This window comes from Propithecus coquereli, unplaced genomic scaffold (genome assembly GCF_000956105.1).
Source record: "Propithecus coquereli isolate 6110/MARCELLA unplaced genomic scaffold, Pcoq_1.0 Scaffold242, whole genome shotgun sequence".
Lineage (NCBI taxonomy): Eukaryota > Metazoa > Chordata > Mammalia > Primates > Indriidae > Propithecus > Propithecus coquereli.
The window spans coordinates 2,187,551-2,202,689 of NW_012147975.1; the positions used below are offsets into that span (position 1 = coordinate 2,187,551).

The following is a 15,139-nucleotide window of genomic DNA, read 5'->3' on the forward strand; positions in this document are numbered from 1 at the left end:
TGTGAAGCTCTCAGTGCAGTGATTCATGCTTACCACGTTCTCAAACAATGATGTCCCTCACTCTTATTTGTCTGTCTTCGCCTCTGTGCCAACCTCCTGCCAGCCCCACCCAGCCAACAGTAGGGGCTCAGCAGGAAGAAACCCAAAGCCAATCAGTCTGGGAAGACCAGGCTCTTGAAACAAATGCCCTAACACCAGCTGACCACAGCAATTGGTAGCAGGATCAGCACCAGGGAAGGGCTATTTGCAGGCATCCTGCTGTGGGGGATGGGCTCTCCTATCCTGTTTGTCACTGTTCCCAGCCCAGACACAGGCTCGCTTCATCCTCTCACCCACACACACTGACCTCTGCCCTTGGATGTCACCAAGGGGTCGAGGGGCCACAGAGCCCCCCCGGGGCCAGGGATACCAAGCATACCAAGCCAGAATTCTGCACACCAGTTCCCTGGGACTCCTGCCTATTCCATAGGGCCTGGCTTGCACACCAGTGGCCCTGTATTTGGGTGTGTCCTCAGAAGACACCCTCCCGTGGGGAAAGTAGGGTGGGGAGATGAGTGACAGGAAGACCTGGGAGCATCTCCATTCGCAGAACTCCAGTCACAGCAGACTAGCTGTCCTCCCTCCCTCCCTGCCCTTCCAGTCTCTGTGTTTGATCATTCTGATCTCTGGGGTACTCCTCCCCCATTTCTGCCTAATAATTCCTACTCACTCTTCAAGGCCCAGCCCAAACAGCTTCTCTTGTAGGAAACCATCCCTGCAGCCTGAAAGAGCTCCCTCGGACCCTGCACCCCTCATCCTGGCCTCTGCTGTAATTTAGGATGTGGGGGCTCATCCCAACACTGGACAAAGGCACCATGGATCGGAGATTGTGCGTGGGAGTCAAGGAGATTGAGGTTTCATTCCTGGATCAGCCACTTCTTAGCCCTATAATCTTGGATAAGTTATTTGGCTTCGCTAAGCCTCCTTGTAAAATAAGGAAAACAAAATAGGATACTTACGAAGATTAAATGAGATAATGCTCATTAAGCCATTAGCATGGTGCCTCGTATACATTAAGCTTTCATGTTGGCGATTACTAGTCTCTGTCGCTCTTCCACCTCCACACCCACCCACGGTATCTCAGATAAGTCCTTGACCAGCTCAGTATCTGAAGGTGGAAATTTAATGAATCAAGTTTCTCAGGTTCTAGATATGAAAAGGCTTCCTCCAGAGAGCAGCAGAGCTACTGAAAAGAGATTGAAATTTCTAAGAACCAGAGATCCCAAGAGAGTAATGAGGGCAAGAACCTATGACTATTGATCAGATGGGATATAGAGGGGAAGATGAAGGGTTATCTGCCAAGGAAATGGTAATGCTTCTGTTGGTGAGGAAAGCTCTTATTTTCAGTGCCTGGAGGCCTTCAAATTAAACTAACAAAAGACAGATTAACAGGAAAAAAGGGCACACAATTTTTATTAATATTTATATGCACAGCCCATTCACAGAAAAGAAGTGAAACTCAAAGAAGCAGTTAGCATCTGGAGTTTATAAACCCTTTTAACAAAAGAAAGAGGATTTGGGCTTCAAGGGACTGAATGATCAAATGGGTTAATTTGGAGATAGTTGTTTAAAAAACAGTCTTCTCCACCCCAACCATGGAGAGCTTATAATTCAGCACTCTCCATTTACCAATGCCTCTAGCAGCCCTTCCCACCTTGCTGCTCAGAAGCTAGTCTAATGGCATTAACCATCCCAGCCAGCCATGATGCCACTAAAAGCTTTAGTCTAGCCAACACACTCCCACCCAGGGTCTTGGCTCTGGGCCCTGGGCTGGGAGAGTGGTCTGGTTGTTTACCAGAAATTTGGACCTTCTTCAGAGAAAAGCATAGATGACCTATTAGTCTAATTCAAGCACTTAGCAAGGAATGACTGTACCATTCACACCCCCAGGCCCAGGCTAATGGAGCCAAGGCAAATGGAAAGGCTTTGACTGCTCAGAAATCTTCCTGGAAGGGGAAGAAAGAGGAATGAAGGTCGACCCGGTGCCCCAGTGGAGTCTGCAGGGAGGTAGCCTGGCTGAGCATTTCCTGGGGCCAGGCAGGCTATGGGTATAAGAAGGTACAGAGAGAGGCTTGCCTATTCCAGCCAGCACTCTGGCAGCTCTGTGCATATCCTACCCACAGTCGCCTCCCTCACTGCCTTAAAACTTGGCTCCCTCCGAGAAGAATAGGAAGACAACCAAATACCCATCAATGCAGAACTGGTTAAATAAACTATGAATGTATGAATATGCATTCATACAAGTCCGTGTCATGCAGCCGATAAAAAGAGCAACAGCCACTCATGGATGCTGAAAGGTATCTGTGATTTATACTTTGATAGGCAGTATGTGACCCCACTTACGTAAAGTTATACATATCCATAGATTCTCAAGGTCACAGATATGCAGGGAACAATTAGGAAATTTGAGAGTGGGATTTTAAAAATTTTGCTTTCTTGGCCGGGCGCGGTGGCTCACGCCTGTAATCCTAGCTCTCTGGGAGGCCCAGGCAGGCGGATTGTTTGAGCTCAGGAGTTCGAGACCAGCCTGAGCAAGAGCGAGACCCCGTCTCTACCAAAAATAGAAAGAAATTAATTGGACAGCTAAAAATATATATAGAAAAAAAAAATTAGCCGGGCATGGTGGCGCATACCTGTAGTCCCAGCTACTTGGGAGGCTGAGGCAGTAGGATCGCTTGAGCCCAGGAGTCTGAGGTTGCTGTGAGCTAGGCTGATGCCACGGCACTCACTCCAGCCCGGGCAACAAAGTGGGACTCTGTCTCAAAAAAAAAAAAAATTTTTGCTTTCTTCTTTAGAACTGTCTGTATTGTCCAAATTCTCTAGAAAAACCATATACTATAATTGTTAACTTTTTTCAGTTCTTACTGTGTCAGGCACAATGCTTTTACATGGATTATCTCATTCCTTGTGAGGTGGGTTCCATGCTTTTCCGTATTACAGATATGGACAGTGAGGCCCAGAAAGGTCAAGCCTAAGGTCACATAGCTTATGACTGACAAGGTCAAGTGTTGCTGGAGGATTAAATGAATTAATGCATGTACATGCACACAGCACACAGTAGTACTTGACACACAGTAGGGGCTCAATGAGGATTATTATCATAATTATTATATAGCACTTATCACACTGCATTGCTCTGACTATCTTGTCTGTTTCCCTGCTCTGATGCATAAAAGATTAGAAAATAGGATCTGCATCTCATTACCTTGGAATCTCCTGCACCCAGCACAGTGCCTTGCAGAGCCAGCACTCATCAGATGCTTATTGAAAGAGTGAGTCAATGAATTAATAGACAAATATCCACAGCTCTATAAATATATTCTTCCAACTATAATAGTTTGCACGGGTGGGTGTTTCCTCATCCCAATAGGATTACAAATTACCTGAGATCAAGAACCAATCTCTGCTTTCCTCTGGCCCCCGTTACGATCTGGAGCCGGTGCTCAGTAAATGCGATGGTTGACTAAGGGCCCCACCTGAGCTGCTATGGCAGAACCCAGGCTGTATCCCAGAAATAGCTGCAGCTGGGACAGATCCCAGGTCCACAGCCTCATATAAACTAGTTTTTTCTTCCAATTCCATGTCTAGAACACAGAGGGACTGTAAGACTTGCCTGAAGTCACATAGCAGTTGGTGGTAGGGTTGCCATGTCTCTTCATCACCTGGCCTGTGCTCTTTTGTCTGTAACACCCTTTGGTTTTGAATAAATTCACAATTTGAGAAAATGGGAAAAGAGCACAGTCTTAAGTCAAAGTGTTTAATCATGATCCAAGAGGCCAGGGGGACTTTGGGACAGTAGTCAGAATAAAGCAAGGCCCAAAGGTTCCGGCTCCTGATGCTCAAATGTTCTGCAGAATCCGGGGGCAGAGCAGTGCAGGCAACAGGTTCCCACTCCCATTCAGAGGAGACCCGGGGGTGGGGGTCTTGCTCCAGCCTTCCTCACAGTGGAGAACATCTTTCTAGGCTACCTCAGAACACCCGGCCCTGCCTACCTGGCAAATGCAAAGGAATGACTGATGTGCTAGACTCTGGGTGATCCTGGTAGGCAGGAGGAAGGGATCAGGAGAGAGCTTGGTAGAGCTGGTCACCACCAGATATGGCTAAATTGTGGTCACCAAGTCCTAAGGAGAGACAGCATGAATCAGAAGTGCAGGTAGGGGTGGGGGGAACGAGAACACAGCCAATAAGGATCTGGAGGTAATAACCCCTGGCTTCTACTGTGACCTCATCTGGAGCCAACTGGACATGCTGGGTGGGGTCAGGGTCACCACACTGAGCACTGCACCTCCTTCCTGATGCTGTCCTTTCCTCACCCCTCGCAGGCTGCAAGTCTGGCTGGGTGTGGTGGAGGGGCATAGGGCCCCCAGGGAAATCCAGCTACCAGAAGCTCAGGAGCAGAATCAAGGTAAGTGTGCAGGAGAAAAGAGAGGGCACCCAGGCCAGTGACCTCAGAGCAGGGTTTTTATTCTGTGGAAGAAATAGAAGAGTCAGCTTGGGGGATCATCTTCACCACCTTCATTACCTCAAGCTCGGTCAAGACAACCCCCTTCCCCTGAGGTGTCCATTAGAGATCTATGGTATTCGTGATCACGAGGGCAACCTCCTACCCAAGCCCTTGTCTGTCTGGTTTGGGTTTCCCCAGCTGGTCCAGTAAAGGAATGAGCGGTGTAACAGAGGAGGCCCTACCTGGTGTTCCACCACAGAAAAGGTAGAGTCTGCCCGGTCCTGGGAGAACAGTTGGCTGTGAAAATGCATCTTAGCTGCAATGGCCTCCGCTGAGGACAGGAGAAAAGGCACATTGGAAGGGCATGGTGGCAGGGGGTTTCTCAGGTTCCCAAGGAAGGAAAGGGAATGCCACAGGGACCCTAGATACAGGGGAGCAAGTGGGTAGGAGGTGGAGATGGATGTCTTATTCTGCTTGCTTGTTCCTTGAGCTAGAGCTGTGCCTGGGGCCCAGACAGGTTGGACAGGCAGCGTACGGGGTCTCTCAGGGACAAGGAAGAAAGGCCAGCCTGGGGGGATGGAAGCCTATGCTGAGAAGCAGGCTGTTTTGTCTGAAGGAGATGGACAGAACCAGTCTGGGCCACAGAGTTGACTCTTTCCCTTTCCCTTGGATCCAGCTGGCCCAGCCATGGGCAAGTGGAGTACACTCACTGAGGCAGGGGTTACGGGAGAAGAACCCTTCCAGCTGTTCACACTCCTCCTGCAGGTTGCCACTGCCTTGGCAGGTGCAGCTTAAAGCAACACTGGCATTGACGTTGCTGACAAAGTTGGGGGTCATGACAGTTCCTGTGGGGTGAAGGGTGGAAGGCATTGTCAGGGCCTAGACTAACCCTGACTTCAGCTCCCATCCTCCCCCACCCATCTCAGAAGCACACCATCTGGGTTCAGTCTCCAGAGCATTCTCCCCCTCAGGTCTGGCCAACCTGTGGCTCCCATACATGCCCTGAGCCTCACCAATCAGCCCCAGGTATGCTCGTAGACATCTGGACTGCTCTGTTGCACAAGTCCCCAGGATGTCCATGGGATGGCAGTGGGTCTGGAAATCCACCAGGCGTGATCTGGAAGAAGGGAAATTTCAAGAATTCTCATGGAGGATCCCTACAGTCTTCACCCTTGCTGCCCCTGTAGCCTGGCATGCCCACTGTCATGACAAATCCTCCTCTGCCTTCGGAGCTTGGCCCAGGGCCTCCTCCTCAGGGAAGCCTGCCCCATCACAATTAAATGCACCCTCACCCCAGGCCCCATGGCGTATCACTCATAACTAGGGCTCCACAATCCCTAGTTATGAGATCTCAGGCAGCTTCTTTAACCTGTTTCCTAAACTGTAAAATAGAGATGATAATTGCACTACCTCATGGATTTTTGTGAAGATGAAATAAGAAAATGCAGGTATAAGCCAGGCTAGGTGGCATGTACCTACTGTCCCTGCTACTCGGGAGGCTGAGGTGGAAGGATCACTTGAGCCCAGGAATTTAAGACTGACCTGGGCAACATAGCGAGACTCTGTCTCTAAAAAAGTAAATAAATTTTAAAAATTAAATTAAAAAAAATGCATGTGTAGCATTTAGCATAGTACCTAATACACATTAAGTGTTTAATAAATGTTAGCTATTGTTATTATTAACATTCATCCTACAGTAATTAAGTAAAGCTAGTTTTCTTTGGGTGATGGAATGTTTTTCTGAATGTATTTCTACAGTTTTCATTACATTCTGCCTTATGTTAAGGTTTACTTCTCTGTTACTCGCACCCAACTGTGAACTCCTTGAAGGCAGAGACAATATCTTAATCACCTGGCCCAGGACCTGTTATGCAATATTAATAACTACTAGTACAATCATAGGCATTAGAGCATGTTGGGCCGGGTGCAGTGGCTCACACCTGTAATCCTCGCACTTTGGAAGGCCGAAGCAGGAGGATCACTTGAGCCCAGGAGTTCAAGACCACCCTGGGCAACATAGAGAGACCTCATCTCTAAAAAAGTAAAAAAATTAGAAGGATGTGATGGCATATGACTGTAGTCCCAGCTACTCAGGAGACTGAGGTGAGAGGATCACTTGGGCCCAGGAGTTTGAGGCTGCAGTGAACTATGATTGTGCCACTGCACTCCAGCCTGGACAACAGCGTGAGACCCTGTCTATATTGAAAAAAAGAAAAGAAAAAAAAAGAATATAGATTCTAGGCCAGAACCCCTGCATACCAAACCTAACCTAACAAACCTGGCTGACTAGTTGGTTGATCTTGAGGAAGTTATTTAACCTCTCTCTGCTGTGGTTTCTTCATTTGTAAACTGAAGATGATAAAAAATAATAATACAATCTACCTTATAGAGTTCTTGTGAGGTTTAGATGAGCTAATACATGTTGAGTACTTAAAACAGTATCCAGCCCAACGTAAGCACTCAGTAAATGTTAGTGTTACGATTATTAAGGGCCCTGACTACATGACAGTTTATAGATGAGGAAAGTGGTAGTCAGATAGGTTAAGTAACTTGCCCAAGGTTACAAAGAATTAAGTATTAACCAAGTTGCAAACCAAGGTTATTATCAACAAATGTCACTTGAATGGATGATGACTTCGATTTGGCAAATATTTTGTCCTGAGAAAGCAGAGAAAGCCAGATCAGAATTTCAGATTTCCTGGAGAATATGTATCAAATACCTTATAAATCTTCATGTCCTGTGATCTGGTAATGGCACTAGGAGCAACACACCCTAAGTAATAATTATATTTGTGCACAAAGATTAAATAATGAGAGTGACATTTATTGCACCATGATTTATAGCAACACAAAAAACCCAACTAAATATCCAACAATAAAGGAATGGTTAAATAAAGTGTGGGGCATCCATAAAATGGAATAATACAATGCATGCACTTAAAACTCAAGTTCTAGGGCAGGGCACAGTGGCTCACGCCTGTAATCCTAGCTCTCTGGGAAGCCAAGGTGGGCGGATTGTTTGAGCTCAGGAGTTCGAAACCAGCCTGAGCAAGAGCGAGACCCCGTCTCTACTAAAATTAGAAAGAAATTAATTGGACAACTAAAAATATATAGAAAAAATTAGCTGGGCATGGTGGCGCATGCCTGTAGTCCCAGCTACTTGGGAGGCTGAGGCAGGAGGATTGCTTGAGCCCAGGAGTTTGAGGTTGCTTTGAGCTAGGCCAATGCCACGGCACTCTAGCCCGGGCAACACAGTGAGACTCTGTCTCAAAAAAAAAAAAAAAAAAAAAAAAATCAAGTTCTAGGGCAGGGCACAGTGGCTTACGCCTGTAATCGTAGCACTCTGGGAGGCCAAGGCCAGAGGATCACTTGAACTCAGGAGTTCAAGACCAGCCTTAGCAAGAGTGAGACCCTGTCTCTACTGAAAATAGATAAATTAGCCAGGCATGGTGGTGCACATCTGTAGTCCCAGTACTCGGGAGGCTAAGGCAGGAGTATCCCTTGAAGCCAGCCAGGAGTTTGAGGCTGCAGTGAGCTACAATCACACCACTGCACTCTAGCCTGGGGCGACGGAGTGAGACTCTGTCTCAAAAATAAATAAATAATTTTTAAAAAAGAAAGATCAAGTTCTAAAGGACAGTAAATGAAAAAATAAGCACCACCATTTGTGAAGGCCTTACTCTGCACCAGTAAACTAAGCACTCCACATAAATTATGTCATTTAATTCTCACCAGAATCCCATGAGGTCTGCATTATTATCCCAGCTTTTACAGAGGACTAACAGAACCTTACGTTAAGTGATGGAATTTTAGGTCAAGTGTTGTGCTCAAGATTATAGGGAACCAGGATTTAAACTGACATCTGTCTGACTTCATAGCCTGTCTTACCACTGCTCCATACTGCCTCTACAGAAAAATGCTTGTGAGATATGTACCACAAGTGAAAAAATGCAAGACACGAATATATTCCCATAATGCCTACTTTTGTTATAGAAAAAAAAACCTGGAAGGAAATGCTCCCCAAAGTATGGTACATTATCTTCAAGTGATGGAATTTTGAGCTATTTTAAAAATGCATTTTGTATATTTTCTGAGGTTTTTACATAAAGAAAAAAAATCCAAATATTCTTTTTGAGAAAAGTTTCGTAAAATATCCAAGGTGGCTGCTTGGCAAAGCCATCAGCGTGTCAGTAGGTGCACAGTTCCCTGGGGGGTCAGACCCAGCCCGGGCACAGGAAGGAGTGGCGTGTGCCACGCCCCTGCCCACCCTGCCGGCCCTGCCGCACCTGCACAGCGGGTCGGAGAGGCAGAGGCGCTGCAGCTCCAGGCAGCTGGGGGCGGCGGACGGCAGCGCGCAGCGGGGGGCGATGGTGTTGCGCCGGCGCTCCCCGCAGCCGCGGTCGGTGGGCGCGCACGGGCACAGCAGCATTCCCTGCGCGTGGGACTCCGCCGCCTTCTCGAAGAAGGTGAGCAGCTGCCCGAGGCAGACTTGGCGCTGGCAGCGGGGCCCAGAGCACGCCTCCCCGTAGGCCTTGCGCAGCCGGTCACACTTGTCATTGAGAGTACACAGCATAGCGAACTTGAGGCAGAGGTCCCAGTCTGGGGGGAAAGGGGAACCAAGTCACCAGGCCGCATCCTCTGCACGCCTGCAGCCCGGGCTCCCTGGGAACCCCGGAAAACCCCCGATTTGACAAGAAAGGTAGTAAGGGTAGCAGAAAAAGGAGGACTGTCCTGAATAAAGCCACTCGTAATCCAGGGCTTTCCCTCTGCCCAGAAACTGTATCTGTACTCCAAAGCCGTCCCCATCCTACTCCTTATCTTCACTAAGTCCAATAATAAGAATAACCGTCGTCAGCATCTATATACATCTAACAATCATTTATCCAGAACTCAAGCACCCAGAAAGCTCAAATAACCATAACCCTTTCCTCACCGCTATGCGGTGAGATCTGGTGGTGGAAATCACAGCCTAGAGGCCCTGAAACATCCTAAAGCACTTTCTGAATGTCCCAAACAGATGCAACCGAATTCTACTTAGATTTCTGGTGTGGTTTTGGTTTGCTTGGCACCTGTGTATTCTGTTCAGTTTTAATGTCACCTGCCCATCCTTCATTTTCTGATTCATGCATACTCTGTTCTTCATACTCTGAGTCTTAGGAAATTATGTGATATTTCTAATAGAATATTCCAGCAGCCAGGAAATCAACTGGAACAGGTTATTCATTGATTCCTTGTAACTAGGAGTTTGTCTATAAATCTCTATGTCTTTTTCTCAAAATGATAATTCTAATATATAGAACTGACTATACAGCAAAGCTCATATCAGTCTCAAAAAGAGAGTGCATGTGTGTGTGTGTTCTTTCTCAATTAACTCACACCCTCACTTTCCTGAAAAACATGCATCACAGTCCTTGCCAGACTGATGGCTCCCCACCCTGAACCACCCCTCTGTGGAGTCAGACTCTCTCTATTTTTCCTGCCCAACACCTCGCCCATCCCATTAGAATGGTTGAAAACAAGCAATTTCTGAGTCTTCAGGGACAAAAACGCTACTTTCCTAGCTGCCATGAATGTGGGTAAATACTCCATTTCAGTACATTTTTTCCTGAGACTCCTGCCACTCCCACCATAACCCTTTGCAGGGACCCGCCTTTTGGAACCAGGGAGCCCTAATGGGCTCTCTTCAAATGCCTCCCTAATAACCGTTGTTTTTCGATGACTCCTGTGAGACCAGACCATGCACCACAGCTCAGACTTCCACCCTGACAGTCTTCTTTATCACCTGGTGGGCTAGAAACTCTTCCCCTATAAGCTTCCCAGCTTGTGTCCCCCCCCAGCCACTTTTCCTTCGGGGTCCAGGCCCAGCCCCCCTTTCCCCAGCCTAGGCTTGCCCTCCACACCTGGTTTGAGCACGTTCAGTTCATTGAGATCGATTTTCCAGGGTTTGCTGGTCACTGCATCTTCATACGGGGAGACCTCCAGCTCATAGTCACCTAGAGACAAGGTGGGAAGCACCAGAATGCTGAGAGCCAGGGTAGGGTGGGAGCAGGAGGGGCTGAAGTTGCTGGGCTGGACCTGAGAGCCCAGTGGAGAAAAACAAAAGGCGCAGCCTCTCCCGAACCAGCTGCCAGCTGCGCAGAGATGAGAAAAATGCAGGGCCATAACCGTGTAGATTGGGCTCCACAAATACACTGATAAGAATAGTATAAGCTACCATTGGTTGAGCACACTGTGTGCCAGGCACCATGGTGTAAGTGAGATGTATATACAATCTCATTCCATCCTCCTAAAAACCTTTGGGCAGGTAAGAAGAAACTGAGGATGACAGAGGTTAAGTAACTTGCTCAGGCTCACATAAGCTAAGAAGTGGAGCTGGGATTTGAAATCTGGACTAACCCGCTCCAGAGTCGCTCCTAACTACTGGACATATTGCCTGTGGGTACGAAATCAGGCAAGGGGACTCTGACTTGTTTTCTCTTGCTATTAGGGAAGGGACGATGGTAGACTCTCTGTTCCAGGCCTGACCGCTTGGCTATGGAGATGCATGGCATACTGGGAAAATGGGAGTGAGGCCAGGTACCGAACTGACCCTGACTGAGAGAAACAGAAGAAAAAGAGACAATGATCTTGAAGCAAACACATCTTTCAGTCACCCCCATGGGGCTGTGCACTCCTTAAAGACACTTACTAGGTCTTATAAAATTGCTGCATAGTTCCTATAAGAAGTAGGTGCTCAGTAAATGTTGGTTAATCTTGCTGGAAGGGAGAGGTGAAGGAGGTAAACTTTCAGGGATGTCTCCCAGGAAGCCTTTGTGCCTGCATCTCTAGGAGAGGAGGGATATGGATACTGTCGGGCAAACAGGAGAGGATGGGCTATACTCTTAGGAAGATCTGGGAGTTTCCAAGGTCAAAGCAGGGAGGCGAGAGGATTCAGAGAGATCTCATCTCAGGGGAAGTTCTGAAAGAAAAGTGATTAGGATAAGGAGCACAAAGCAAGGAACAAGATGTGTGGTAAGCTGTATTGTTATTTCCAATTATTTGCTCCCCACCGCATGTGATGATTTTATATTCCGACCTGCTGCCATGTAACTTTCACGCCCCCCTGTGAGAGACATAGAATTCTCCACCCTACTGACGGCAGGCATGGCCACGTGACGTGCTCTGGCCTGTGGCTTGTGAGCTGAAGTGGCGTAAATCACACCTGAGCAGATGCCTTAAGAACCCTCACATGGTTCTGCTGTCAGTCTTTTCCCTCTACCAGCCTAGATCCTCAGATGAAGAAGACAAGTAGAACAGAAACAGCCAACTCACAGAAGCCCACAGCACGTGTGTAACATGACCAAGAAATACGTTTTTGTTGTTGAAAGCCAGAGATTTGGGGGTTGGTTGGTTGGTTGTTACTGCAGCATAACCTAGCAAACTCTTACTAAAAATATAATTGGTACCTACAAGTGGAGTGCTATAGTAACAAAAACACCTAATATGTGTGGCACTAGCTTTGGGACTGGGCAGTGGGTGGTGAAGAAGCTGTTACTGGGGGCTGGAAAGATGGCGGTCCTTATGCCGTGGCAAAGCATTTGGTAAAATTGTTGCCACAATAACTTGGAAGGAATATGATACCCTGAATGAGCTTGTGCTGTAAGGGAAAGAAACTGAGAGGAAGGTTACTATGTAATAGTACGTTTTGATTGCTGTTGGCTGCATTCGGCAAGGTACTACAAGAAAGACATAAGCTCAGAAAAGAACTGGCCAGATCACAAGTGGGGAGGAAATGGAAAAGAGAATCCAGAAATTTCAGGACTTGCAGGATTAAGAAATGCAACTGTTTCTCATATTCCAAAGTAAAAGATAAAAATAAAAAATGCTTTAAGTGATAGGTTTGATTACAATTCAGCCTTGGGGAAAAGACCAAATCAAGTATGTGGCTATGAAACCATTTGTGGAAATCTCAATTGATTGAGATGGTACCAAATAAATACTGCCAGTTGGACAAATATACTCAGGGGAAAAAAGACTAAAGCAGTGGCTCTTCCACAGAAGCCTGATAAGGGCAAGGTACTTCTAATTAGGTCTAGAAAGATGCATGTCTTGAATTGGGAAAGGCTACTGGCACACGAGATGATAGAAATCAAAGATGTAAGAAGCAATTATGTTTTGAGAGTGTTGTGCTTCTAAGAGCTACGAGCATGGATTAAAAGAGACCGTGACTATTTGAGACTTAAAATGCTCAACATTCCTCAGGCAGGAAGCAGGCTGAGAACGCTGCTCAGTTCCCAGGGAGGCTGTGGTCCCCAGTACCCTTTTCAAATGTGGCCAAAGAGAATATGGAAAAGGAAGGACCTCCCAGAGGAGACAAACCGGAGACAGGGCAACTACTCCCATCAAGCAAAAACAGGGCCTTATTAAAGAACAATCCCTATTCCCAGGATTTGCAGCATGTGTCTAGTGGGATTTCCAGATTGCTGTGAATCAATGTCTGCTGTGTGCCTCCCATTCCTCCCCTTTCTGAGAGTGTTTGTTGTGATCGTCCTGCCCCTGTTCCATTATTGTACGCTGAGTATGTACAGCAGGCAGCTGACTTGCCTTTTTAGTTCACAGGTTTCTAGATCAAGAGGAGCCACATCCAGACCCAATACAGAAACTACCATGAGATCCTAGACTTGAAGCCTGATGTCATGTTTGAATAGAACTTTTAGGGAATCTTCCTTCCAAGGAAGTGGGTGGCTGTATTTTACTTGTGGAAGAGAAGAGAATGGATATTTTGACCAAGTGGTAGGCTATGGTAGATTGTATTATTTCCAGTGCTTCTTTGCCCTTCCCATAAGATTGTATATCCTCACCTACTGCCATGGGATTTTCGATATCTCCCTGCGGGAGAGCACACTCCCCACTCCAGTGTTGTCAGGCTTGGCCATGTGATTTGCTCTGCCAGTGGAATGTAAGCAGTAGTGTACGTAAGATCTGAACAGAAGCTTTTAAAAATATCACCTGGTTCTGCCAATGCTCATTTCCTTCTGCCATGAGAAGGAAACACCACAGATAGAGGCTACTGGATCCCAGAAGGAAGAAGACACGTGAAACAGCCAATGCAGGACATGAGAAAGAACTAAACCTTGTCACGGCAAGTCACTGTTTCGGTACCACAACCAGGCAGAGCTGACTAATAAAGAGAGGGGTCTATGGAAAGAGTCAAAGGCAGCTCCTCCCTCTGGCTCTTTCTGTGCCTTCTCTCTCTCACTGTCTCCTGTCTGGTTAATGAGTATCCTTTCTGTTAAAGGCTGGACCAAGATGCTACCTCCCAGTCTCTCTGACCTTGTGGATTATAAGGTCTTTGGAGCCTGTTTATGGGTTAAGACTCTTTTCCCCACCTCTTCTCCATACCCTTCTGTTCCTGGAGCTCTTACTGATGTCAAATGCAGAGCTTCATTATTATCCCCATCAGAATCTACCATGTGGCCCATATCCTGCAGGATTACAAAACAATGCCCAAGAGCCATCTTCCCCAGCTTGGTTCACTCTAGGATGGGGGCCTCACCAAGGCTGCGTGCACGGTGAATGGTCCAATAGATACCCAGGCAGGTAGCTTGGTTCTTCATGCGACGGTGGCATGTACAGCCTTTCAGAGAGCTGTTCCTGAGTTGTTGTGCTGCCTCTAGGCAGTCTGCAGGGACTGAAGGCTCCTCTGAGGGCAATGGGGTGCTTATACTAGAGGTGCAGGAATCCAGGTGGTGGTAGGCAGCCTTGCAAGTGGGATCAGCCTGGCACTTCCTCCGGGCCTGGATACAGCTGTTCAGGAGCCGTCTCTCTGTGGGAAGGGGTTCGCCTACAGAGGGAGAGATCAGGTGAAGCTCATCTAAGGTCAGAGTGGCTCTCTGAGACTATCAAGTCATGAAGTAGGTGGGGGGTATTCCTCATGAAACCTTGAGAAAGTCTTAGGGAAGCATAAAAGGCTTTTAGGAATAAGTATGGAGAGAAAGAATCCCAGGAGGACTGGACAGTCTGTAGCTGTCACAATCTGGACAGAACAGATAAAGCCCAAGAAGAGATGGGGGTTTGAAGAGAGGCTGCTCAGCCCCCACGGAAGGAGGACAGCTGTTTGAAGCTGAGCCTGAGGACCCTACTAGGCACAGGGGAAGACGGCCATGAGCGGAGCCATGCCACAGGCAGGGCCAGCATGATAGCCAGAGAGTTGAGAATGAGTTACTAACAACTTTGAGTCTTCCATTAAAAATCACTTTAAAATACCTTAAGGTGGGAACGGGTTGGGGTTGGGGTGGTGCTATTGCCAGAAGGGAAGGAAGGGCTATCTGACTCTGTCTATCACTCAGAAATACTTAAGTTGGACATAGCTCTGCCCTGGAGGAAGCCCTGCATCCTAGGAGTTAGGGTCTCCAACATGGGGTAATAGAACACCATCGTTCAAAGCAAAAAATCTAGGAGTCATTCTTAATTTGTCTCTTTCTTTCATATTATGTGTTTAATCCAACAGGTCCTATCAACTCCTCAACATTATCTGGAATCTGTCCACTTTTCTCCTTGTCTGTCATGACCTTCTTAGCTCAAGCCACCACCGATTCTTATGTGAACTACTGCCAAGCCTCCTTACTGGTCTCCCTGACTCCTTCTAAACCCATCCTCCCATACCATTCAGATTCC

At 47.2% G+C, this 15,139-nt stretch overlaps 1 protein-coding gene across 1 annotated transcript in view; it reads right to left on the bottom strand.

Moving 5' to 3' along the window:
• Positions 1–4,416: 4,416 nt before the first annotated feature.
• Positions 4,417–15,139, bottom strand: part of GFRA3 (GDNF family receptor alpha 3) — a 16,033-nt gene continuing 5,310 nt past the window's right edge. The window contains exons 2-8 of the mRNA XM_012646326.1: positions 14,019–14,306; positions 10,384–10,476; positions 8,770–9,082; positions 5,497–5,600; positions 5,194–5,328; positions 4,726–4,814; positions 4,417–4,506 (exon numbers count right to left, since the gene is read on the bottom strand). Coding sequence (XP_012501780.1) covers positions 4,417–4,506; positions 4,726–4,814; positions 5,194–5,328; positions 5,497–5,600; positions 8,770–9,082; positions 10,384–10,476; positions 14,019–14,306 — 1,112 coding nt within the window. The remainder of the gene's footprint in view (positions 4,507–4,725; positions 4,815–5,193; positions 5,329–5,496; positions 5,601–8,769; positions 9,083–10,383; positions 10,477–14,018; positions 14,307–15,139) is intronic.